The sequence below is a fragment of the Cyprinodon tularosa genome, unplaced genomic scaffold, assembly GCF_016077235.1.
Source record: "Cyprinodon tularosa strain WSP-4 unplaced genomic scaffold, ASM1607723v1 ctg2, whole genome shotgun sequence".
Lineage (NCBI taxonomy): Eukaryota > Metazoa > Chordata > Actinopteri > Cyprinodontiformes > Cyprinodontidae > Cyprinodon > Cyprinodon tularosa.
The window spans coordinates 1,252,214-1,278,748 of record NW_024038733.1 but is presented as its reverse complement, the minus strand read 5'-3'; the positions used below and the strand labels follow the sequence as shown (position 1 = coordinate 1,278,748).

The window sequence follows — 26,535 nt, the reverse complement described above, 5'->3', positions numbered from 1 at the left end:
TTGACTTGGCCTCTTCTAGCTATAAAGCGACGTAGTACATTCATAAATGAATCTGTCTCCAGTGATGCGGCTACTTCAATATGCACAGCTCTCAGAGCTAAGCAGGTGAATATAACTCCATATCTTTTGACTTTGGATCTTCCACGTCTCACTTCAAACGGACCAAAACAATCCACTCCCACTGATGTGAATGGTGGTTCATCTGGAGAAATCCTGCTGAGTGGCAATTCTGCCATCTGTTGGCTTGCTGGGACTGCCAAAACCCGTCGGCATATAACACATTTGGCCAAGATTCTTCTTATGGCTCCACTGGCTCCAGTAATCCAGTAATTCTGGCGTAGCCTTGCCAACATGTGGGTCCTGCCCCCATGGCCGACTTCTTTGTGCACTTGTCTAAGGATGAGGTCAGAAACATGAAGATCATTGGCCAAAATCACTGGATGCTTTGACTCTTCAGGCATGGCTGACTTACTGAGCCTTCCGCCAACTCTCAAAATACCATTATCAAGAAATGGATTTAATTTGTATATGTGGCTTGTCTGTTTCACATTCTGATTCTTTAAGAGACTGGAAAACTCATCAGGAAATCTTTTCCGTTGGCACAGTCCAATGATCTCTAGCTCCGCCTCTTTCAGGTCCTCCACAGAGAGAAAAACGGTGAACACATCCTTGACACTCTGCAGCTCTTGTTTTAGAACAGTCTTCTGTTCATTCTCATCCATTTTTGAGTGTGACAACAGCCCCTTGACTTCCTTCCTTTTCTTCCAGAGACTTAAAAGTCTGCTTTTGAAACTTAAGACCCAAGCAATCACTCTCTTCAACCGGTTCCATGAGGAGGTACGGTCAATCAATTGAGACAGTGGGTCATCTTCGTCTTGGGCTGCAACAACATTTGTCAACACGCTAATTTTGACTTCAGGATCATCTTGTTCTTGTTCTTTTAAGCTGTATGGAATTGTAGGCCACTGCTCCTCTGCTAGCAGAAATTGTGGGCCACACATCCATTGTTCATTCTTGAGGAAAGTCTTTACTCCAAGTCCTCTTGAAGCAATATCTGCTGGATTTGACAGAGTGCTTACATATCTCCATTGAGTTGCCTGAGATGCTTTAAGTATCTCTCCAACCCTGTTGGCCACAAATGTTCTGAATCTGGATGTTTCATTTGTGATGTACTTCAGCACAGAAGTGCTGTCGTTCCAAAAGACAGAGTCGAGTAGTGGCATCCGCAGCTCCTTTCTCCAGAATCTGTCCATACGTGCCGCTACCACAGCTGCCGTCAGCTCCAGTCTAGGAATGGTGATTGGCTTTAATGGAGCCACTCTGGCCTTTCCCATGATGAGATTGCTGCATTGTTTTCCATCAGTGCTGCACAGCAAGAGGTAAGTAGCTGTTCCATAACCCACCTCACTTGCATCTGCAAAATGATGCAGTTGGGCAGAAGTCACAGAACCAAAATCCACTGGCTTAAAACATCTGCTGACTTTGAGGTCCTCAAGTAGATGAAGCTCATCTATCCAGTTGGTCCACTCCTTCGCAATTGGTGTGGGTATAACTTCATCCCACCCAAGACCTTTCTTACACAGATCCTGCAAGATTAGTTTGGCTTTTAGAACCACTGGCACAAGTACTCCAAGTGGATCGTATATTGAACTGACCACAGACAAAAGTCCTCTACGGGTCAAAGGCCGATCTTGGATTGAGATTTTGAATCTGAATGCATCTGATTGCACGCACCATTGTACACCCAGTACTCTTTCAACAGGAAGTAGGCCATGGTCCAAATCCATGTCCTTTATGTCCTCTGCCCTGTTCTCTTCAGGGATTGCACCCAATACAGTTCGACTGTTACTCATCCACTTCTTTAGGTTGAATCCTCCTCTGGCACAAATGGCCTGAAGGTTGTGATAGAGTGCAATAGCCTCAGATTCAGAGGGAACTGAAACAAGACAGTCGTCCACATAGAAGCTGTGCATTATGGTATCCACCACCTGCTCACTGAAGGAGTTTCTGTTATCCTCTGCACATTTTCGCAGAGCAAAATTTGCACAGCTTGGCGATGAGGTTGCACCAAAAAGATGGACACGCATCCTGTACTCCACCATGGGTTGAGAGACGTCCCCTCTTGGCCACCAGAGAAACCTTAGCATGTCACATTCCTCAGCTGATACATGCACCTGGTGGTACATAGCCTCAATATCTGCTATCAGCACGATGGGTTCTTTCCTGAATCTGGTTATGATGCCAATCAATGAGTTGGTAAGATCAGGTCCTTGTAGCAGCTGTGCATTGAGTGATGTACCTTGGAATGATGCAGCACAATCAAACACCACTCTAATCTTCTTCTTCTGTGGGTGATATACCCCATGATGTGGGATGTACCAAACTTTGCCACTGTTGCAAATCAGATTCTTTGCAGGCACCTTTTCAGCATAACCACAGGAAATGATGTTATGCATATAGGTCGTATAATCCTTGTGAAATATGGCATCTTTTTGGAACCTTCTTTTGAGATTCAAAGCACGTTGTTCTGCTAGCTTTCGGTTATTAGGCATGTATACATTCCTGTTCTTTAATGGCAAACCAATTGTGTAGTGACCATCCACCAGCTCAACAGTGCCTTTCACCATTTCCATAAACTGGCAATCTTCTCTTGATGGACCCAGTTGTTCATCATGGCTGCACTCAGGGAAGTCTAGCTGGAACTGTTGTTTCCACAATTCATCCAATTTCACTACAGAGATACGGTTAGCAGTGATGCTGGGTTGATTGCAGTCAGCTTCCCCAAATACTGGTCCATTAACAGTCCATCCTAAAAATGTCTGAACAGCATATGGTCCTCCATTCTCACTTGGAATCTCTTTTATTGGTTCCAGTGCTCTGGGTGCATTTAAGCCAATCAAAAGCTCAACATCTGCTTCAATTTCAGGTAGATGTACCCCTCTCAGATATGGCCACCTGAGCAGATCCCGCTCCAGTGGTATATTACTCCTGCACACAGGCATTTTCTTTTGTGTAAAAACATCTGGCAAGTCACAATAGAGGTCACTTTCCAAGCCAGCAACTTCCAGACCAGATACAATATAGCTTCCTACAAGCTTTTCCTGGCCCATAGTGCGTAGAAGAATTTTAGTTCCTCTTCCAGAAACATTTAACTTGTTCATCAGACTTGATGTACAGAATGAACCAGAACTGCCTTGGTCCAAAAAGGCATATGTTTCCACAATTTTTTGGCCCTTTTTAGATTTCACCTTGACTGACACTATGGAGAGTTTGCAGTCTTGGTCACCGGCCCCAGTAAGACCACTACTTTGCACTGCCACCAGAGAACCACCCACAGCTGCATCTTGCTTTGGCACACCTTCATGAACTTCAACTTGATCCTTATTCTTTGAGTGAATATGAAGCATGCTAGGGTGTTTAGCTCCACATGTTTTACATGTCAGTCTCCTCTTGCAGTCTTTACTTATGTGCCCTATGCACAGACAGCCAAAGCAGACCCCATGCTCTCTGAGAAAAGTGATTTTCTCTTTATGTGTTCTTTTTTCCAATAGAGAACACAACTCCAACGCATGTTCACTCTTGCAGTAAAGGCAGGTCTTTTTGTCAGTTTGGACTTTCTCTTTTTTTACTTGGCTCTTTCCATCAATCGCTGCTACAGTAGTGGCAAAACTACTTTTTTGTTTTTGTGTTCGACATTGGTAGTTATCTTTGCTACCATCTCTTTGCATGATCTTTACAGTGTCCTGTATGTTGCCAAATACAGGGTCTGTCACAATCTTTACCTGACGTTCAATGAAGTTCACAATGTCAGAAAAATTAGCTCTTCGCTGACTGGTTTCTTGAATATCACAAGCTACTGACCTCCATTTGTCTCTTAGCTTGTATGGCAACTTCTTGATCACCATCAGCATGTTAGAAGGCATGTTAAGCTCAGACATGTACTCTATGCCATCCATTGCATTACAGCATCCTCTTAAAAAGAGACCATATGCTTGAAGAGATTTAACATCCTCTGCTTTAACCACAGGCCAAGAGAACGCTTTATCCAAATATGCAGATGCAATCTTTTGTTCATTCCCAAAATGTTGTTCCAACAATGCCTTTGCCTTCAGATATCCTCTTTCTGGAGGCATTTGTTGACAGCTTCGAACAAGCTCTCGTGCTTCTCCCCTTGTGTACTGAGCCAGAAAGTGCAAACAGTCTTCACTGTCTTCTGTTCGCCTTTCTACATTGTGCTCAAAGGCTCTCATAAAAGCATGATAGTGAATTGGATCTCCATCAAAAACCTGGATATCTCGTTTTGGCAAATGAGAAATGTTATGTTGTTGTGTGAGTAAAGCAGAGATTTCATTTTGCCTTGCCATTATAGATAGCAAATTGTTACCATCAACATTGACTGGCAGCTGGGTATGTGACGTGACACTTAACTGAGAATTTAGAATGTTATTTGACACATTAGGTCCCATCAGGTGTCCAGTTTGACTCTGCTGGGGTATTTGAGATCCAACATCAGGATTAAGTTTTCTTCCACTTGACTTTGTCAGATGAGGCTTGAGTGTGGTATGAGCGTCATACCCTCCTTGGCCACCAGGCACAAATGAATTAGCTTCAACATTAAGAGCAGCACAAGCCCCTTTGGCCACATAGGATTCTATGCCACTTAATTTTATACTTTTGCTGCCTTTCACACTGCTTCCTGAGACTCTTAGAACCTCCATCTTAGCTTGAGCAGCAGCTATTTCCATCTCAAGCGCAAATCTTTCTTTCTTTTTCTTGATTTCCTCTTCTTGGTGGTCCAGCTCTTGCTTTTGTTTGAGTAATTTCTGTCTAGTAAGAAGAGCAGCTATTTCAGCTTCTGCTTTGATGTGAGAAGATGAAACAGAAGAGGTTGAAGTTCTTGAGGTTCCACTTTTTGATCCATGTCTTCTGCTTCCAACATTTGAGATGCTGTCAATTGGTTGAATTTCATCCTGTTGCATGTCTATTCTTTCAGGAAAGCCTTCCTGTCCTGTGTCTAAGGACACTTTAGCATCAAGCTGAGGCTCGTGTAGTGACAAACATGGTGGCTCTTCACATTCTTTGTTTTGTTTACCAACCACAGAATCATTTGTTGCATGTCTTAAGGATGGTGCATTTGTTTCAGAGATCCATTGTTTTACATCCTCAATAAATCCCTTGTTATATTTATTGATACTTTCAAACCACACTTTTTGCTTGTCCTTTTCTTCCTGAGGAATTATTTCCATCAGTGACATATGCAGAGAAATTGTCTCCTCATGCAAATGCATCAACTTGTCCAACTCAGTTTCCACCTGAGAAACATCAACATTCCTCTCTATGAGCTCCTTTAAAGCAGTGATGAGGCCTTTTAATTTTATTCACTTTTGCTTTGCGTTCTTTCTGCAGTGTTTCCATTTTCCATATCAAGGCCTTTTCAGTAGGAAAAGTTTTCCTTTTAACAACTTCATTGCAATGAGTGTCATTTACTTGTGAACCAGCCTTTGATCCACTCATATTGATGCCCAACAAATAATGCAACACAGAATTTCAGAAAGCAGGTTTCAGTCCACAAGTCAAACAGGGTTGCGTCTTTTGGCATAAATCTGCATCCATACATGAACAATCCAATATTGCATGTCCACACTTTGATTCAGGCTTAAGCATCAGCAGTAACAGCATCAAACATCCAAATCCAACTTTACTTTGATATGCACAGATGAGTGATCCACAGTTTCCACAAGTTAATTCAGTCTTGAGTAATATAGCTGAATGATATAACCAACAGCCACAGCATCTATGCATCCAAATACGCAGTGGTAACCAGCATCAACTGTGTCCAAAACAGATATGATCTTCACAGTATGAATAAACTGAATCCAACATACCACAGGTTGTGCTGTGCTCCGTCTTTTCATTCACATTTACTCACAGTTTACGTCCAAAAAGGCTGAGTGGTCCATTGTCTTACGTGCACAGTTCAATCAAAGTGTTGGATCTTTTGCCATTTCTGTTGACAATGTAGGCGACTATTATCCAAAAAATAGTCACTGAGAGGAGAGCAGGGATCTGTTCGACGCGCTGAATCCAAGGAGGAAACATAAAGCTTTTCTGCAGTTAGGGATGTTTATTGTACTCTTTTTCTGTGAGGCATTGTACAACAGGTCGATTTGCAGACTTATTTGCTTACAACTTGCGGTCAACAGAAATATTGGCACCCTGTCTTAGCCTCTCTCTGAATCAAACAAACAAAAACAGCCTCAGAGCAGATCCAGGTGATATTAATTAGACAATCACTCAAACACATGCCAACACCCACTTATAGCTCCACCCACACATGCCCATACATACCTTTAACACATGCAGCCTACCCTTAGAGACATTACCAAAATGAATCCTTGCCTCTACAGCATGTATCAAGATCAATGTCTAGTTTAGCTAGCAAATGAGGTTTTATCAAGGCTGATAATGGGGGCTGTGGCAACAGCTGCTGCCACTGCCCCCAATCATAAAATATATTAAAGTATTTTAAACATTTTTTCATCGTTTTTTTCGTTTAATATAATGCATTTCACCAGGTTAGACCAGGAGAAGGGAATTTGTGTGTGTGTGCATAAATGTGTCTCTTTCCATGCCTTTACAGCTGTGAGTTAATGTGCCAAGAAAACAGTTTGTGCAAATAAATGGCTAAAAATCCTATTTCAAAAGAATAACACATGGAGCATCACAAGGTACAATACTAGTGCTGCAGTTATTTATAAAGTCTATCAGTGATGGCTGTAAAATATAAATATTGAAATTCAAGAAATTTGTACAGATTACCCTAATAAGATTTTTGTCCAAGAAAATATTTTCCAGCAGATTTTCCAAATTATATAATGTAATGTATGTAAAATAAGTCTATGGTTTCAGTGAAATAAATGATCACTAAACCTCAGTAAAACAAGGATCATACTTTTTGGAAGGCATACAATCCAACCTTATATTAAAATATCTAGACTAAATGTATATAAAAAAGTGGGTGTATAAAAATATATACTTGTTCTAACTCCTTTTCAAAGATGCTGAACAAACTGATCTAATGCTTTATTTTGTTGACATTTTTCCATTTTTACACATACGGGTTAATATCAGGATTCTAAATGTTGATATATATATTTGTTCTTGCTTTTTAAGTACATTTTTGTTAGTTTTATTCAACATAAATATAAATTTCTAATGACGTTTACAACACAATTATGTTAGATAAAATTATTTTTTCCAGCTTTTTCTCCAATTGTCATTACACTGTCAAAAGTACAGAGCAACAAAATGAACTCTGCATTTAACTCATGCCCTTGGAGAGGAAGGTTCTGTCATTTTGCTGCGCCCGAGGAGCAGTGTGGGGTTAAGGGTCTTGCTCAAGGAGTTAGAGTGGCAGTCTGTGGAAGTGGGACTCAAACTCAGAACCTCATGACTCCAAGATCTATGCCCTAACCACTAGGCTGCCACTCCCCCCGATTATTTAGTTCTTATATACCTAAGTAGTTAACTGGGTTTTAATGGCATTTTATAAAAAATATATAGTATAGTTGCATTTTCTACAGTTGTGGTTTTAGAAACCTAGTTTTCTCAAAGGTAAATTTTGCATATTGAAAGCATGTAGTAACAGTTGACAAAATAAAAGTGAATTCTTTCACAGACTGTTCCCTATACCACTAAAAACCTACAGTGTTTTAGATCAGTGAGAATCTTTGACATCTGCACATAAGGCAACTACAAATATGAAACTTTCATCCGATCAAATCTGATAAATAACACTGCAATGTTATTTTAAGATATTTATTTAAAAAAGTCATAGTGCCACTGTTTGAAAATTACAAAAACAATTCTTTAATTAATAACAGTTCTATATTGTATTTGTAAAATGGGTAACAATCGTCCTAGGGGCAGTTGCATCATTTTACTATTTGCCTTTAGATGCAAAAATAGTGAAAAGCATGCTTTCTCCAATGTTTTATTGTCATTACACTGTCACAAGTACAGAGCAACGAAATTCACTCTCTACATTTAACCCATCCCCTTGGGTAGCAGTTGGCTGCCATTTGCGGTGCCCGGTGAGCAGTGTGGGTTTAAGGGTCTTGCTCAGAGAGCCAGATTGGCAGTCTGTGTGCGTGGGTTTCAAACTCACAACCTCAGGATTTCAAGCCATATGCCCAAACCACAAGGCCGCCACTCCCAAAATTTCAGCTTTAAATTGTTTTGATTCTCTTTTGTTATGTAAAAATGCAGTTTGTCTAATTCAAACCATCTTTGAATCAAATGTAAAACATTCGGTGCCCTCACCCGCATGTATGGTGCACCTATTTGGATCAAATTGGTCAAAATAGATGTTTTGTGCACAAGTGAAAGGATTCTTACCCATAAAAGTTCTGGCCAGTGGCTGTTGTCTTATAATGAACAAACTTAGTCTAGCTTCTTGACAATAATATGACCTTTTTACCATCTAAAACCATCTGAACTAAATGTGAATTGCTACTTTTACAGACACAGGACTTTAGAGCATGTAGATCATTAGCTGACAATTTTGCAGTCAGACAGTTTGTGACATGCATATGTAAAACAATTAATCTGTAATGTTAGTTTAGCCTCAATATGTACTTCTGTAAATAATTTATTCTTAAATATTTTAACTTTGTAAATTGCTATTTGGTTATTTTTTATGGTCAATAAACCACCATAATTAAAAGCAGAAATATACAGCTAGAATAAATAACTGCGTGTTAAACTTCTATCTGTGTATTGGTCAGAGCACTCTTCCAGTTTCTGTGTCTGGCGCGAAAACAAAAACACCGATAGATAGATTTGATCCAATCAAAAATCATCTGGAAAAAATATCCAATCAAAAGCGAGTACGTCATGAAAGACACTTCTATTGGCCAATAGCTGAGTGGTCAGTGGCCCTCTATGGGCGTGGTTGTGTTATCGTTTACATGATGTTTATGTGCACTGATCGAAGCCAGGTAACTTGAAGTTTGTGTTGGAGCATGATCCAGTTTGTGGAAACTCAGACGTTTATTGGATTTATGAAAACGCAACGCATCATCATCAGCTGATGAGCCAGTGTGGGCTAGAAAACTACTCTACACTGGTTAATGCTTCCTTTTTGATTTCAAGGTAACAACCATGCGGTTCCAAAGCTACACACTTTTTAATTCAAAAATAGTGAATGATGTTAGGGAAAGATAAATATAGCTACCATAATAATCACGATGCTAACTGTACTGTCGTCATTTGCACGAACCAACCGTTTTGTCGTTGACCGGAAGTGTAATTGCTGTGATTTTGACACTGAAAACGATTATACACCTTTAATAAAAGTTGTTTATGTTGTTTAAACCTTTAAAGACTGGTCTCATATAAAGAATGTGTAATAAAAGTGAAATACAAACTCGCTAAATGCTCAGCGTAATGCATATGTTAACTGTTTGCAGCAGATTATTGGTTAGCCACGAATGCTAATGTTAGCTGCAGGCACTTGCTTGTAGCTTGCTGTGAAGCTAACTTTAGTTTCGATGGGGCTGTATTTTTTAGCTTTGTTGTCAGCCTTATTTGCTTTTCAGTAGGAATGGATGCCACGCAGGCGATCAGTGACTCGATCCTAGAATCTGAGGAGGAGGAAAATGAAGAGGAAAACCAGAATGAAACAAGGAAGCCATTGGCCAAACTGTGCGTCCTAAGAAACCCTCACATCCCCGAGAAAGGTAAACATCCTAACATGTTCAGCTCCATCACCTGCTACACATATGCATACCAAACCTTAGAATAGCATTAGTATTATTATTATTTCTATGCAGCAGCATAATATTCTGAAGACATGGAAACACATTTACCATGTTTGTAAATTTGTGACAAAATCACAGGTGAAACATGTCAGTCTCCCCTAAAAGCCCATTTCTTTCTTTCTTTCTTTCTTTCTTTCTTTCTTTCTTTCTTTCTTTCTTTCTTTCTTTCTTTCTTTCTTTCTTTCTTTCTTTCTTTCTTTCTTTCTTTCTTTCTTTCTTTCTTTCTTTCTTTCTTTCTTTCTTTCTTTCTTTCTTTCTTTCTTTCTTTCTTTCTTTCTTAAACTTAATTTTTTGCAAACTTGCATAGATATATACATACAAGCCCACATTTAGTTTGCTTTTTTTCACTCACTATATACTTAAAACAACTTTGAAAGTATAAGCATCAGGTTAAATTTACAAGTAAAGCAGGTTACATGATTAAAAATGAGTAACATACAAACATAGATATAGTTGGTAAATTGATAAGAAGCACAGATGGAGATAAATGAGTTAAATAAAAATTAAATAAATAATAACTGATAAAAATATATAAATAAAGATAAGGGAGAAGTATAAAATATATTTCAAAAAATTATTGCATTATTTTAGTCATGGCCAGTTTCCATCTATTAACAAATATGTCTTCTTGAAGCCTAAGGCAATAAGTTATTTGTTCCATATGATAGATTTCCCAGACCTTTTCATTCTACATTTTGTACGTTGGTGGGTCAGACTTCAACCATTTACAACTATAATACATTTAAGAGCCGCAATCAGTAATTAATTGATTAATAATTTGTAGAAGGTATTTTTTTCCCCTCTTCCGGTGATGTCATTTTGTAATAATCCAAGCAGGATCTTTGTTTTGTTTTTGTTTTTTTTGTTTTTTTTACATTTTATGCTTCTCTTTTAAAGTAGATATATGTTTTACAGAACTTCTGTATAAAAATCCAGATTTTTCCATTTTCTTAAAGAACAAACATGACATGGTGCAGGGAGTCATTTATCCTTGTCACTATTTAAAATGAGAAATGAGTGATTCAACTCAGAAGTGTTGACCTTTAGATGTTAGGATAAAGTTGTAAGAAAATATCAACTTTTCTGTACTTGCCATATTTAAAGTGAGAACAAGAACAAAGTATTTATTTCAAACAAAACTGGGAGAGACTTTACATATACCTTCTTTTAAGTCCATTGAATGTAAAGAAATCTTTCCCTAAATATATTTTGTCTCTGTCATTTAGAGTTTCCTCTCTTCCTGGGAGATAATATTCTGGGCCGTGACCCCAACATCTGCACATTACAGTTGCTCGCACCCTCTGTGTCCAAGCAGCATGCTACGGTCAGCATCTCTGTGTACCGCAGAAGAGGCCGTGACAGTAAAGAGGGCATGGAGGCCCTGGTTTGGGACCTAGGGAGCATGAATGGGACCCGTAAAGGACACCTAAAGCTCACCCCTCATGTGCGCTATGCCCTCAGTGAGGGCGACACCTTGGTTTTTGGGAACATCCCATGTCATTATGTAAGCCCCAGGTCGGAGGAAAAGAGAATGCCTATTATAGGTGGGTGCCTCTCTATTGAGCAAACTCCAGTTCAACCCCACGGGACTTTGGTACCGGAATCTGATTCAGACTCGGAGAGTGAAAGAGGAGCGAGACGAGACAGAAAACAGAAGACCATTGGTAAGTTTAATGAATGATGATTTATAAACACAACTGTTTTTAGTTTTTATTAACATGTTGGCTTTGATTTCAGTGTCTGATTCAGACTCCCACAAGTCCAGTCCCAGCTCTTCTGCATTCTTAAGTCCCCCAAATAAAGTTGTACCTGAAAGGTATGCTCCTCATTTTAACTATGAAGATTTTAACAATTTTAATGGATTGTACAAAAAACAAAAAAACAAAAAACAAATGCATTTTATTTGCTTAGAAGGTCTTTTTGCATTTTATTATGTATATCTGAACATTAAGCATTTGTGTATTTTATCTTGAATTTTAATTTTGTTAATAGACATGCAGTGTATGCTGGGCTATATGTTTTTCAAAAGTTTTTAGTAAATACAAAAAAGGGAAGTCAATAGATTTTAGAGTAACCTTTTGATAAAGTTAATGCTTTAGTTCTTTTTTGAAGTGTTTCAATCAGCTTTACACATTGAGAAAATTTCATTTTTGACAAATGTTCAAATGGATTTTGGTTTGGAATTGGATTGGCGATTTTAAAACACAAGTATTGCCTAAACCAGTGGTTTCCAAACTGGTTTAGGTAAACATGGTCCTATCTTCTTAAGTCAAAGTTTTGACAGGCCACAACAGTGTGTTCCCTTTTTTATATTCACTTAATTTTTTTTCTTCAAATTTTGGAACTTTAACATGCATTCCCATGTATCATTTCAGTGAAACAAATAAAGAAGTATTATTTCTTTGGAAATAGATGTGTAAATCATTTCAGATCCAAAACATGTAAAGTTTTTTGCAGGTTTTCTCATTAAAACATAATTGTTTTGCAAACCTACTATATTTAGCCATGTTGAATGAATAAACTCAATGCAGATTTGATGCACAAAGGGCTTTTGATATGTAGAAGTCGCTGGATGTTATTGAAAAATTCTCAACCTTTTTCATTTTCTGAAGATTTTGGTAAGTTAGAAATAAGCATTAGTAAAAAAGAAGTCTTTAAATGCATTAACAGGCTGTCGTGGCAGCTTGTTGTTTTCATGCTGAAATGTGATCCTGTTTGTTCTTTTAACAAGTCTTCTAGGATTTTCATAGCTCCATACTTTCCCAACAACTCTGGTCAGCCCTTCTTTGGTGCTAAAGTTAAGATAAAAAACATCCCAACAGCATCTCACTGCCACAAAATTCTAATAAAACACATCAAATTTTATGGCAAATGAATTATTTTTGAAAGGCTTTTTATTAACAACAGTAAACGTATTTATCAGTAACTGCTATCTTTCAGATCCTAAGTCTTGTTTTTCCATTTTACAGTGAAGATGAAAGCCCCGTAACGCCGTCCTCCTCCTGCAAGAATTTGTCAAACAGACATGTAAGTTTCAGCCTGGAGGAGACGGATGGCGACGTGGGCCGACAGCGTCCGGAGAAAGACACGACAGCTGCATTTGTGGAAAACCATGATGAGAAAGTCGAAGGAGCAGCAGAAGAAAATGGAAATGATTTGAAAATCCATCAGCCCCTTAATGAAGACGGCGAGTCACCTGGGTCAACGTCAGTGTCCCGAGACGCCATCCCTGAATTTAACCTGGACAGTGACACTGATGTGGAGGAAGGAGAGGAAGAGGTGTCGCATGTGACGCAAAACGATCAACCCCCAAACCCAGTCCTTTCACACATGGACAGTGACACTGATGTGGATGACGATACATCGGATAAAGTTCCAAAAACTTCTCCTGCTGATGAAGAAACATCAAAACCCTCTGCTATTCAACTTGAAGGCATCGCAATGGACAGCGACACTGATGTGGATGATGATGCCAACGTCTCATCCAAAGCAACATTATTTCAGGGTCAGCACACTACTAACTCAGCCCCCTCATTGCAGCTCAGAGATTTCCACTTGGACAGCGACACAGATGTGGATGAGCAAGAAGACGGAGGAGAAGGAGCGAAAAAGGAAGATCCTAAAACAGACAAAGCTCTCAACGATCCATCTGATAAACCCACACCTACTGTACCTCACTGCATCCAATCTGATCTGCATCCAAGCGATGACGGCTGTAATGAAGCGGTGGATGACCCCTCCATGGCTGCTTCTGGCGCATCTTCGGAGGGGAGAGCCGGTCTGGATATTTTGTCTGATAGTGACACAGACGTAGAGGAAGACCGCCCCCCTGCTATCTCTGCTGCTCCTGTATCAGGAGCTCTGGAGCCGGATTCCAGTAAAGACAGAGATGTTAAGGAACCTCTCCTTCCCCAAGCTGAAGCCAAGGGCAGTCCAGCTGACCTTCAGGTGGAAAGTGACACTGATGTGGAGGATGAGGAGGCAGTGGAGCGCCAGATCCCAAACCTGCTCAGAGAAAATACTCCTGGGTCTCTGGTTCCTCTGCTGCAGAACTGTTCTACACCTGTTCAGCTTTCAGGTACTTGGTCTTAATTTGATGTATAGAAAAATCACAGGAATACAAAAAATCCTAAACAATAGAAATAAAATTAGAGAAGTACATTAAAAGAAGTAATAAATCATTATAGACTAAAGTTGCAACCAGGTGTACAAGAAGAAAAGTTTTTGTTGCATATTAAAAACCGATTTCCGATTCCTTGTAAGACAATGTTTACCAAGGCTCATGATCCACATTTATAAAGATTCTGGGATTGTTTTGAAGGGGAATAAGCTTTAACTGTTCTTCTTTTTATGTATTTATTTATTGTTTTGCAGAAGGAGAGGTTGAGCAGATGGAAACTCAAGCCTTCACAAGCCCAACATCAGGTGCACATCGATGTAGGTTTAACACATCTATTTCTAATTCATGTTGCTTTGTACTGTTTGCAGTTTTTTTGTGTGTTCTTCTGCTAGCTTTATAAAATAGTTGAAGTTCGGCACAAATTCAATATAAAAAAATTGATATAAAGTGTTAATATTAGTTTGCAACTTTTACCAGAGAGCTGGACATGAATATGCTTGAATAAAACCAGCCTATTGCAGCTCTGGCTACATGTTAGAAGTCAGCTGACTGGAGAGAGAACCTTCCAGACCCTACTTGGTCTCAAATGTTTTTGCAGCCTCATTGATTGTCCTGCATCTAGCTCCCCCCATCTTTCCTAAAACCCTGACCAAGTTTCCTCTCTGTGCTAAGGAACAGTATCCCACCTACATGCTTCTGCTCCCATCTTGTTCCACTGTGGGGATTGAGTTTTTTATTTTTTAGTCACACCCATTATTTGTTAGTTTGAAAGTTAACTTTTGCTCTCATCTGACTAGAGCACCTACAACTTCAATCTGTCCAGCGTTGGGCAAAACATAAATAAAACCAAAGGGAATTTGTTTAACTGGATTTTATTCACAGGTATCGGAGTAAAAGGTGCCAGAATACAAGTGCTGACCACACCTTTCATATTTTGCTTTCACCTCCTTAGTGTTGCTCTTTCACATAAAATCTTGATAAATTAAATTATAGTTAATTTCTGAAACAGGAGACAATAAAATTGATTTTAAACAGAATATCAGGTGTCAAGTAAATGAATGTTTATTACTCAAATAGAAGTATATATCCCACTGTTTAAAAAAAAAAATCAACTTAAGCTTTTTACTCAAGTAAAAGTGTAAAAGTAAATGTAATGCAGGAAAAAATCTGAAGAGAAGATGCTTTAATTCTTATACTGGTTACTGCCCCATTAAAGGATGCTAACTTTCTTATACTTCATTTAATCAGTTTTATAACTAATGGCAACAGTGTCAAATTTAACTTTGCATCATCTTGAAAAACTATTTATTTTGGTTTTGTGGCGAACAACAAGTTGGTGCAGCATCGAGTCCAACCCAAATGGAATTAATTGTGTGGATAAAACAAATTATATATTTTTAAAATACCAACAGATTATAACAAAAATAAGCTTAAATGAAACAAAACTAACAATTATTTTTAATGTAAGGAGTAGAAAGTAGAGATAATTGCAAAAAAATTTAGATAGTAGAAGTAAAAGCTTGTCTAAAAAATTAATCACTCCAGTAAAGTATAGATAGCCAAAATATCTACTTAGGTAAGATAACGAAGTATTTGTATCTTATTACTTGACACCTCTGATTTGATGTAATCAGTGATGAATATTAAATTTTTTCTCTTCCTTTAAAAAAAAACAACAACAAAAAAATGTGTTCAGTTTAGTATTTAAATAGATGTGTTTGTTTTTATGTCTTGCTCCTGCAGATGCTGGGACTACTTCTTTAGGAGCAGTGGTATTTTCCTCCTGCTCAGACAGCCAGGAGGATGGAGACTATGACGTGGCTGAGACTCAGTCCTTCATTTTTCAGGATAGAGATAGCTACAAAGGGTTGAACCCAGAGCTAGCCTCTGAAATCGAGTCCTCTGCTGTCCAACCTGAGGAGACTTCCACCAGAGGAGATTCCTTCCAGCTGGGTCTGTCTGATAGCAGCCACTTACAGGGTGAGTTTAAAGCTGTGGCCATGGAGAACACCCAGGCTTACATCTCAGAAGATGGAGTTAACCTGGAGGACACTCTGGAGTATGTGGAAGGAAATTCTCCTACCCTGGAGGCCACTCAGCCCTACGGCGATGACGTGGGGCCTTCTAGATGTTTAGAAATGTCCAGGAAAGAAGGCTGTGGTTCTTTGGCTATGGAAGCAACTCAAGCTTATATCCCAGAGGCTTATGACGAAGGTTCAAATGAAGATGCAAAACAAAACTCTGCCAAGACTGAAAGCGTGGTTTCCACATGCTCGTCAACACTTCCTTTGGCTGAAACTCAGACAGTTTCTTCCTCTTCTTCTGAGCCTAATAATCCAGTTGGTTCCTTAGAACCTGCTCAAACCGGAGTGCGAAACGAAACAGAGGAGCTTCAAGAATCTCAGTCAGTTGCTGTTACACAACCCATGTGTCAAAGTGATGAAGAGGAGAGGGATGCTGAGGGGTTGTCATCACCGTTCCTGAAACCTGCAGAGGAGCAGAAACATCACACAACCTCCTCAGCCTTATCCCTCGCTGAAACCCAGCCCATGTGTACGAGTGACGAGGAGGCGAGCGATGATGATGGGTTGTCTGCAGAGTCCCTACAGCCTCTAAAAGTGGAGACACAGCCAGTCACCCATTCAGCCCTGACTCTGGCGGAAACTCAGCCTGTGGATGTTGATGCTGAGGAAGCTCAGTCGACAGATTTAGGTGAAGGTGACGCAAGTAACGCTGAGGACTCTGAGATGCTGCTTCCCCGAAAAAGAAAAGCAAAACAGCTACATATTGATGAAGAGGAGTCGCAGGAGACTGCTGAAACCCAGCCTGTCTGTCCAAGTGATGATGATGACGATCTGGACTCGATGCCGTGCCTACGGAAAAGGAAAGCAAAGCCCCTGCAGCTGGAAGACGAGACTCAGTCACTTGTTGGTTCTCAAAGTTCTGCTCCTGAACTTCAGCCTTCAGCAACATGTGAAGAAGAGCAAAGCAGCGAAGACTTTATTACAACCCGAAAACGGAAAGCAAAGCAGCTGAACATCGAAGATGAGCAGACTCAGCCTCTGATTAGCTCTGAAGCTGAAGATAAAGGTCTGTCTGAAAGGGTTCCAGAAGCTGCTGGAGTTTCTGCTGTTGAAGCTCAGGCAGAAGTAAGAGATGGAAAATGTGATGTTGGTGAATCCATAACTTATGCAGGAAAAAGAAAAGAAAAGCAGCTGCATCTTGAAGAGGAGGAGATACAGCCAATCACTGTTTCTGAAGTCTCTCTGACTAAATTTCAGAGAAAAGCTGACGCGACGAATGTTTCACCAAGTAGGAACGAAACGAGGGAACAAAACAAGTCTGACAGTGGCAGCTGTCAGAAAGAGATGAAAGCAGCCAATCGACAGACAAGAGGGAGAAGAAATGTAAGGAAACAGGAAGAAGATGATGAAGAGGACAAAAACAAGAGCACTGAAAATGAGAGCCAGATAAAACAGCAAAGAGATAAGAAACAAGGGGAAGACATAGCAGAAGAACATGTGGCAACAGAAAAGGAGAGGGAAGAGCTGGTAAATGAAACACAAACAAAAAGAAGAAAGAGAGAGGAGAAGAAATCCCAACATGAGATAGAAGATCAAAGGGAAGCGAGTTTGGAGACGAGGAAGCAGGAAGAACCCGAAGCAAGACTGGAGGAAACGGCAAAATCTGAAGAAAAACAACTTCAAGAATCAAAAAATAATAATGAGGAAGAGGAGAACCACAGAGGTTCTTTAAGAACCCGAAGATCAAGAGGCCGGGGTGGAGCCGGGCCCCATCAAAGCTCGACCTTCTCAGTGAGTGAGGACGTCCCTGCGAGGAGAACCCGCTCCAGCTCGGTCAGTTCAGAGAGGTCAGTCTCCAGCATCAACGACAAAACCCAGGAGAGCAAAGGAAGAGGGAGAGGAGCGAAGAGGAGCAGCGATACCCCCCAAACAGCTGTGAGGAGCAGCAGACGAAGGACGACCACAGCAGCAGCAGAGCAGGACGGTGAAGCTCAGATGCTCAGTGCTAGTCCAAAAGCCTCCAGTTTTAAGGCCTCCAGCACCACCTCCCAGAACAGAGGAAGAGGAGGAAGACCTCGAGGAAGAGGAAGGAAAACATCTCAGTCCAACATTATTGCTCCTGACATTAGAGATTCCACAGAGAGGAGCAGATTGTCAGAAAGCTCCTCCACTGATGTTCTGCAGCAAGACAAAAGGCAACCCAGCGCTCAGCTCACTGTTACCAGTAGGGGGCAGCAGCGGGTCGGTGCCAAAGGATCTGAAGATTTAGCTCTGAATAATAAAGACCGTAAAAGAAATCAGGAAAAAGCTGAAGATCTAAATATCTCTCTGCCTAAGAGGAATTCAAGGAGCACAGGCCCAAAAGCAGTAAAAACTGAACCTGTGGAGGAAACTGAAGCTCCTACAGTTAGTTATGGGGAGGAGACCAGAGACAAGTGCAAAGCAAACACGGAAGCAGATGGAGAGCAGAAACCAAAAGAGGAGCAAAAAGAAGAGATTCCTTTTGCCATCCCAGGAAGGAGAACTAGCAGAGCCTTAAGCACTCGGGTGAAGAAAAGTGAAAAATCCCTCCAAAAAAACCAGGTAGAAGATGGGAAGATGGGAGCAGTGAGCACTGCTGAGAAGAGAACCAGGGCCGGATCCTCAGAGGTCCAGAAAAATAAGATGCAGGGGCTGCAGGAAACTAAAGCATCCGACTCTTCCATGGAACAGGATGGAGCTGAGGAGGTAGCAGAGGTAAAATCATTATTCCTATTCCATCGATCATAAAAATGTCCCCATTAACATGTTTAGGAATCCGTCTAAAATGGAAGATTGGATACAGAAAGCTTTTACCATTACTCAAAGCTCAGTTGTGTGCCGTGAGACAAGCCTTTACAAACATTGTAATGCTCCTCCATCTGTATCTTGGCAAATGTCTTTCCTCTCTCAGTTTTGCCATGTATCTAATGGATTCAGTGGGTTAGTGGTCACCCACGCTCTTTCCTCTTAATTTCCTCGCTGTCGAGCTGAATTGAATTAATGTTGTGTAACCCATCAGGGAAAAAGATTAGCAATTGACAACTTGAAGTCAATTATGATCACAGGAATAAAAAAAAAAACAATGCCAGAATTATTCCCAATGGAATCTTTTAGAACCCCCCCCCCCAAAAAAAACATCTAAAATGACAGCGATATAACCCGAACAATCCTGCAAATCATTCCAAAAAAAAATAAAGAAAAACAATCCACTGGACTTTTTTATCGAAGTTTGAAGACGTTTCAATTCAAAACCCCCACCCTCATACAGGAGACCAACCTAACGGCCCCTCTTTCAGAGGCATAGACCAGCATTGGGTATTTCAGGCTAACAATGAACCGCAATGGTGGTGGACCCGTTTTTCCGGTTCAATTTGCATGTTTTCTTCGCCAAAACAAGGCTTTGTTTTGGTCCACACTATAAAGCCTTGAACTCAACACTATTTCTGACATTTCGAATTGAAAAGGCTTCCTGGATGGGAAGCAAAAGGTCTTCCAACTTGGAAACAAATTCCAGTGGATTGTTTTGTTTACTAGTTTGGAATGACTATGACCTGGATGACTAGGAATCTTCACCAGCATTTATCCAAATCTTTATGAAGAGATACATTGTTTCCTTTTTTATCTTTATCCTATTTATTCATTTATTTACTCAGTTGCTGTCTTGTTTTTCCTCCTGCTCCCTTACTTCCTCTCCTCCTCAGCACCCTCAGACCCCGGCCGCGACTCCTTCCAGGAAGCGACGAGTTTCTTCAAACTCCTCCCCCGTGGCAAAGACACCTCGCTCCTCCTCTGCGTCTCCTGCTACGATTAGCCGACTGGGCCACCGGAGCCCAGCCTACAAGGTCTGTGTTTGTCCTTTTTTTGCTCAACGGGTATAACATGCAAAATATTAGGGCTCCTATAAATATCTTTTGCCTAATTTTTGGCTAATCGATTATTGATGGTTATTTTTTCCATTAATCAATTAATAATCAGAAAGTCTTAAAAGAAGTTTAGTTTTACTAAACTTCTTAACTTCTAACCTAATTTTAAACCTGGTGAAACTGAAACCTTTCCACTTGAGGGCAATATTATTTTTATCTTAAATGCAGAATCGTTATTATTGCTTTCAATGTTTGTATCATTACTACTCTAATTGGGTTGCTCTGTTAGCTAGAGGCATTTAGAGTATCTATGCTCTGTTTAATGATTAACGGATTACTAAGTTAGTTGATGGTTATTTCAACAATCAATTTATCCAGATTAACTAACTGTTTCAGGCCTAATTGAGAGACTTTGAATAAATTATTAGATGACGTCACATGGGGGCAGCTACGGCAACGATCAACACAAATCATACAAGTCAAGCTTCAGTTGATTAACAGAACTAATGGGGACTCGAGTTAAAATCAATTTGTGGTGGAGGAAGGTGGAACTATCATCATATAACAGTTCCATGAGATCCTAGGAGGATATTTTATTGGGACTTTATATTGTAAAAAACTTTCTTTAAAAATAATAATAACAAATAATTGGTTGCTCTGTTTTAGTTTGCTCAGTCCTGTTAGAACATTTGTCTCCAAGTAATCCAAGAATCCATCTAATGTTTAGCTGCATCTATCAGGCAAGCAACAAAACACCTTTTAAAAGATGAGTTCAATTAATGGAATACAAAAATAAAAACCCGATGTGAAGAATAGTGTTTGGTTTCCTTAAAAAAACTTTGTGTTAGTGGATAATTAGAGACAAGAACAAATCTAAAGAATTTGTTATTTAAAAAGTCTTTATTTGAGGCTTTTCAACAACTTGAAAAAACAACTCGACCAAGAGCATAAAACTTTACTGAAAGAATTACTTCCACAGTCGTTACCCACTGAGCTTTCACTGGTGTGGTTTCCTCCCCAGTTCCTGCTGATTGCTTTCTAAGCTGCCTGCAGCAGTATTTGGAGCATGTATCAATTACTTACTTTCTTTATACAACTATGGTGGTTAGATGAACTCCATTTAATATTTACTTCTATGCAAAAAACTATATCAACTGTTTTGGCCGCATCAGCCAATGTTTTTTTTTTTTTTTTTTTTTTTTTTTTTTTTTTTAAGGTCATCAGAAATCCATTTAGGTGATGTAATCATGAGTAAAACTGTCTGTAGTCCCTGATAAGCAAAGCTGTACTGTTATTCTCTCAGGTCCTATTCACCGGAGTGGTGGATGAATCTGGAGAGCGAGTGCTGGCTCGTTTAGGAGGCGCCATGGCCAAAGGCGTCTCAGACATGAACTGCCTTGTGACGGATAAAGTGCGAAGGACGGTGAAATTCCTGTGCGCCGTGGCTAAAGGTGTCCCAGTCGTCACCACACAATGGCTGGAAAAGGTTATTGGCAGCAGCTAGAATAAGCAATATAGACCTGTCCTCCCTGTTAAGCTCTGTCTCACTTCAACTGTCTCCCCTGTCCATTTCAGAGCGGTAAGGCTGGAAGCTTCCTTTCTCCGAATGCTTTTGTTGTAAAAGACCCGGAGCAAGAGAAGAAGTTCAGCTTCTCCCTGCAGGAGTCTCTGAGGGCTGCCAGCGGCCAGCCTCTTCTGCAGGTACTTGATGGCCTCCTATATGTCTGTTTTCCTCTTTATAATAAATATTCTCTGTCTGAGTAGTGGATGGAGTGTCAGGGTGCAGGGTGTTTCCTTTAACTGAAAGCTCAGCAGAGCTGGTGAGAAAGACGGAGTCATTGTGGCTATGTGGAAAAATCATGCCCAGTCCTTATCATATGATGATACAGTCGCAGTCTTAGAAAAGACTGCGAATGTATCATATCCATCCAACTAACTTTATTGACTTTTTTATTGATTATTTGCAAGAGTAACTACAAGTAAAAAAAAGAAAAATTCTGAAAGGATATATTCATCATAGTGACTGGAAAAAAGGCATTTTTCAAAGAAAGCCATGACTAGTTTCACAAATAGTGCCTCAGACACAGCAAACCTGAAGAAAACGATGCTCTGGTTATATAAGACCAGGATTAAATATTCGGTTTGAATGTAAAATGCCAAGTGGTAAGGACGACAAGCAATACACTTGCCCTGAAAACATTCTGAAGGTAAAGCAGAGACAAGGAAACTGCTCAGAGTTATTAGGAAGATGGATGGAGCTAAATGGCAGGAAATGGTGTTAGAAGCTGTAAACAAGGTTCACCATCTAGTTGGACAATAAAATGCTGCTAGAGCTGCAGTGGAATGATGAGATCAAAATGGTTTTGTTAGAACGACCCATTCAAAGCCCAGACCTAAACCCCATCAAGAATTTCTTTCAAGAATTGTATACAGATAGTTACAGATTTTCTGCATGAAGGCGGATTGAGTTTAGTTACTTTGCAAAATCTCTCAGACATGACGCAGTAAAACGCAGTTCTTACAAAGTGTTGACTCAGGAGGATGAGTCAGTACATTTAGAAACTGGATCATGTCTTGTAAGAAAATGTGAAAAGTTTCAAGCGGTGTGGAAACTTTTGTAAGCCGTTGTGTTTCCGGTGGAGTGAACCTATTATTTACCCCCACATGGTAACCTGTGGTGTTAATTTAACATCTATTGTTTGTGTTCTGGTTTTGTTTCTGGGGCATTAGGCTTTCATCTCAGCTGTAAGGTGATACAACACATTATGCTGATGCCTAGCTAAAATTAGGGTGTACACCTCACCCAAATGTTTTTGTATCGATTTTCTTATTCTCGGTTACAGAACCTAAATAAGTATCGACTAATTCTACTGTATTTGCTTACAAGGATATGTAATGTATCACTTTGCTTCTGTTTTGCTTGTTTTAGGGATATCAGATCCACGTCACAAAGTCAGTAAAGCCTGAACCAGTTCACATGAAAGACATCATCACCTGCAGCTGCGCCACATTTCTACCAAAGATGCCCAAAGCTCACAAGGTAACAGCTAGGGGTGTAAATAATAATCGTTTTGTATCGATGCATCGATCCAAAAGCCGACGATCCGATGCATCGACACGTCCGCAAGATAATCGATTAATGTTTTTTTTTTCCTCCGGTCTATTTTTATCCATTTGCTCCTGGGTGTAATTCTCCCTCCCGTGCTGCGGTGGCGCTAAACCTATTTTGCCCTCCTACCTCGCTTCCTGGTTATACTCTTACAGCAGTTTGTTGCAGCAAGCTTCACACAGACATTTTTAAATTATGCTCAGTATTGAAGCGTGGTCTGGGCTACACGCTGTGGGTCTAGATACGGCCGAGGCGGCGAGGAAGTGGCGGCGAGTTTAGCCCGACGACGGAGGGACAATGGGGCAAAAAGAGCGGAGATTCAGCTGGAAAAAGGCTCCCAGCGTTCTCGCGCACCTCGCTCTTCTAGCGGGTCAAACTTCACGAGTTGTTTTCCGCAATTTCGGTCATAAAAACAAAACTAGCCGGCCTCCTGTCTGGTGCACTGTCTGCGGTCAGCTACAATCTGGGAGAGATGCAGCGGAGCGTCTCTCAAGGGGCGGTGACGTCAACACTCTGGAGCCTTCTTCTTCTTCTTTTTTTTAATGGCGGTTGGCAAACAACTTATAGCTGCATTACCGCCACCTTCCAGAATGGAGTATGGACCAGACAAACTATTATATTCTCCCTAAAATACCCGTTCTTCTTAGAAAATTAAAAATACCCCCAAAAACTACATCCCCAGATGACCTTTGAAACAATTCCCTTATATGTAGTTTATTTTTATTCCTGTCTAACTCTCTACACAACATCTCTCTTTCCTGAATATATTTATTACATTCTAAAAAAATATGTTGGACAGTTTCTCTGGAGCCGAGGTATTGCATTGAACTCATTACACTGATATTGTGCAGTATTTTTGCAGTATTTTTTGATGCAACTTTTCTACTTCTGTTATTTGCTGTTGTTTCTAAAGAAAATGCATAATGATATTACAGCTTTCATTGATTTATTTCAAACTTGAAACTTTGTTTAGCCTGTAAGGTGTAAAAAAAAATAAAAATAAATAATAATAAGAAAAAAATTAACCGATTAATCGATTAATCGAATCGAATCGTGGTGTATTCTTAAGTATCGAAAATAATCGAATCGTTGGATCAGGAAATCGATACTGAATCGAATCGCCATGATGGATGTGATTTACACCCCTAGTAACAGCTGAGCTCAGAGCTATAGATGTCTCCTAGCATTATTCTCTCTCTTACTGTGCCACACCTCTCTGTCTCTCAGCCTCTGACCGTAGTGATTTCCTGCGAAGAGGACCTGCATCTGTGTGTCCCCGCCATGTCCGCATCTCTTCCCGTCGTCACCGCTGAGTTTATCCTCACCGGGATCCTGCAGCAGAGAGTGGACTTACAGACTCATGCACTTTCTGCCCCTGCAGCCAGGCTGGAACCTGCTGAGGGCAGAGGGAGAGGCCGAAGGAAGACTTAGTAGACCGTGTCACTGTGAATATAGGCTCAAGATGTTTGAGTTTGTATGTCTCTTTAAGCTTAGATTAAAATTGCAGAATGTTTGTCTGCTTCAAGGACTCAAGAATGTATTTACCATCAAATATGAATGCAAACATATTTTCTAGGTACAGTTTTTCTGCTTCAGCCATTTATGAGTCATTCTGTTTGCTTAGAAATGTTAATTCCTAGAGGCTGAAAAGCACTAGAGAAACAGTAGAGGCTGGGAGATGAAGCCTCTCCTCTGACTCAGAAGTCCTGCTGTGTTTTAAGCTTCTCACCCCGTGTATGTTTAGTGAAAGAAAAATGCCTCTGAGGGCATCAATAAGAGTTTTCATCCAGTTCTGTCAGGTAGACCCAGGAAGTGGAGGATGTTTAAATCATGTTTGTATTAGAGCAGTTGTGTTTGTAGGCTCTTTATTGAAATCCATCTACTCCAGATATCTGTAGATGCAACAGGGTTGTTTCCTGTCCTGATACAAAGTGCATAGTGCCTTTTATACCTCAGATAACCATCAACTCACCAGTGTGTCTATTGCTCCTGTCTCCATTAAGCAGCTCCACTCCATTAAGGCGTTATTCAATCTCATCGCCTTGAGGGAGAGATGCACACCGTGTTGTCTTCCCACTGCTGATGCTGCTTCTGCAGCAACATTTCATCCTGTTTGTCCAATACACACCTTCACTAGATGTGAACGCCTGCCCGTATGCAGAGATCTCATGGGTTTATGGTCTAACCTGCTATAAATGGTCCTTTAAAGATTCAATCAAAGTGTCTTTTTTTTTGTAGAGCCGTTGCCTTGACTTTAAAAAATGTATAAAATCATGAACACATTAAATATTTTGTATGTATCTATCTTTTCTATACTTTGTTTTATTTCATCTTAAGTCTACAGTGATTTTCACTCATCTTGGAAGATCTCAGAACCAAACTGAAAGAGCCTATTTATATTGTACCACAGAAAATCTGCAATTTCGAAATCCATAAAGCCTTTTGATTTCTTTTTATTATTCAATGGCTCAACAAAATGCCAAACATTGCAATATATTTTATTAAAACTAGCAAAACTGCTCTTTTGTATTTTTTTTTGGGGGGGGGGGGGGTGTAAAATAAAAGATATTTAGGTTGTCAAACATTCACCTATTGAAAGGCTTAAGGCTTTAAAATATTTTTTGTGGTCAACGGTTTTTATTGGAGGACGCAGAGGCTGAGAGGCTGGGGTGAATACTTGTAGTTTAATTATGAAAATTAACAAAGGCAGTCCAAAAATCCAACTAAAGAGTAACAGACCAGAACCATGGAGACATCAAGGGAAAACATGTAGAAGGAGCCAGGGAGGGACGAGGGGAGACAATTGCAGCGATGACAGGACCAGCAACAACAGAGGAACCAACGAAGAGGGAGAGCATAAATAGCTGACAGAGACAAAGGGAGGGCTAACGAGCTGACAAGGAGCAGGTGTGAGGAGACAACAAGGGGGCCAAGGGGAAAGGAACACACACACAAGAGGGCAACAGAGGACAACATGAGAACTAACATAAATCTAGAAATTACAACAAAATAGGAATTAAACCAACAAAAACTAGAAAACAAGGAGCAAAGTAAAGCACAACATAACCAAAACCATGACAGGAAGCCTCTATAACGGCTCCTAATGTTGGCTAGAATGTTGAAGAAGCAACTAAGGCCTTTTTTCCCCTCTGGGATTATTAAAGTATGTCTGATTCTGATTTTATAATAAATGCAATATTGCCAAAATAATTGCATTAATAGAACAAATTAAACGTATATATTACATCTTTCTTATTCCTTGTCATTAAACTAATATTTATCAGAAATACCATTATTTAGTAGAAAATTAATGCATCTGTTTTACACTGTCTCACATTAAAAAGTTTAAATAAATTTGCAACTGATTTCCTAGTAGAAATAATAAGCTGCTTTTTAACAGCTCGTGTAAAATTTGCTGCTCTAGATAGGAAACCAAATGGTGGGTGGCTCACCCCCAGTCTACTTTCAGAGATAATGAGGCTACTGGAGGTTTTGTGATCTTTAGAAATACTTATGAAAACAGTTTTATAAAAGATACATATTTTGTTTTGAGACCTACCTAACATTTTCCATCTGA

At 39.9% G+C, this 26,535-nt stretch overlaps 1 protein-coding gene across 1 annotated transcript; it reads left to right on the top strand.

Moving 5' to 3' along the window:
• Positions 1–8,941: 8,941 nt before the first annotated feature.
• On the top strand, positions 8,942–25,477 carry mdc1 (mediator of DNA damage checkpoint 1). The gene is made up of 13 exons (XM_038284516.1): positions 8,942–9,153; positions 9,600–9,740; positions 11,048–11,485; positions 11,559–11,637; positions 12,791–13,899; positions 14,196–14,328; positions 14,614–14,618; positions 15,685–18,701; positions 19,688–19,828; positions 21,153–21,335; positions 21,425–21,550; positions 22,779–22,889; positions 24,186–25,477. The coding sequence occupies exons 2-13, from the start codon at positions 9,605–9,607 to the stop codon at positions 24,387–24,389; spliced, it is 5,682 nt and encodes a 1,893-aa protein (XP_038140444.1). The 5' UTR covers positions 8,942–9,153; positions 9,600–9,604; the 3' UTR covers positions 24,390–25,477.
• Positions 25,478–26,535: the final 1,058 nt, after the last annotated feature.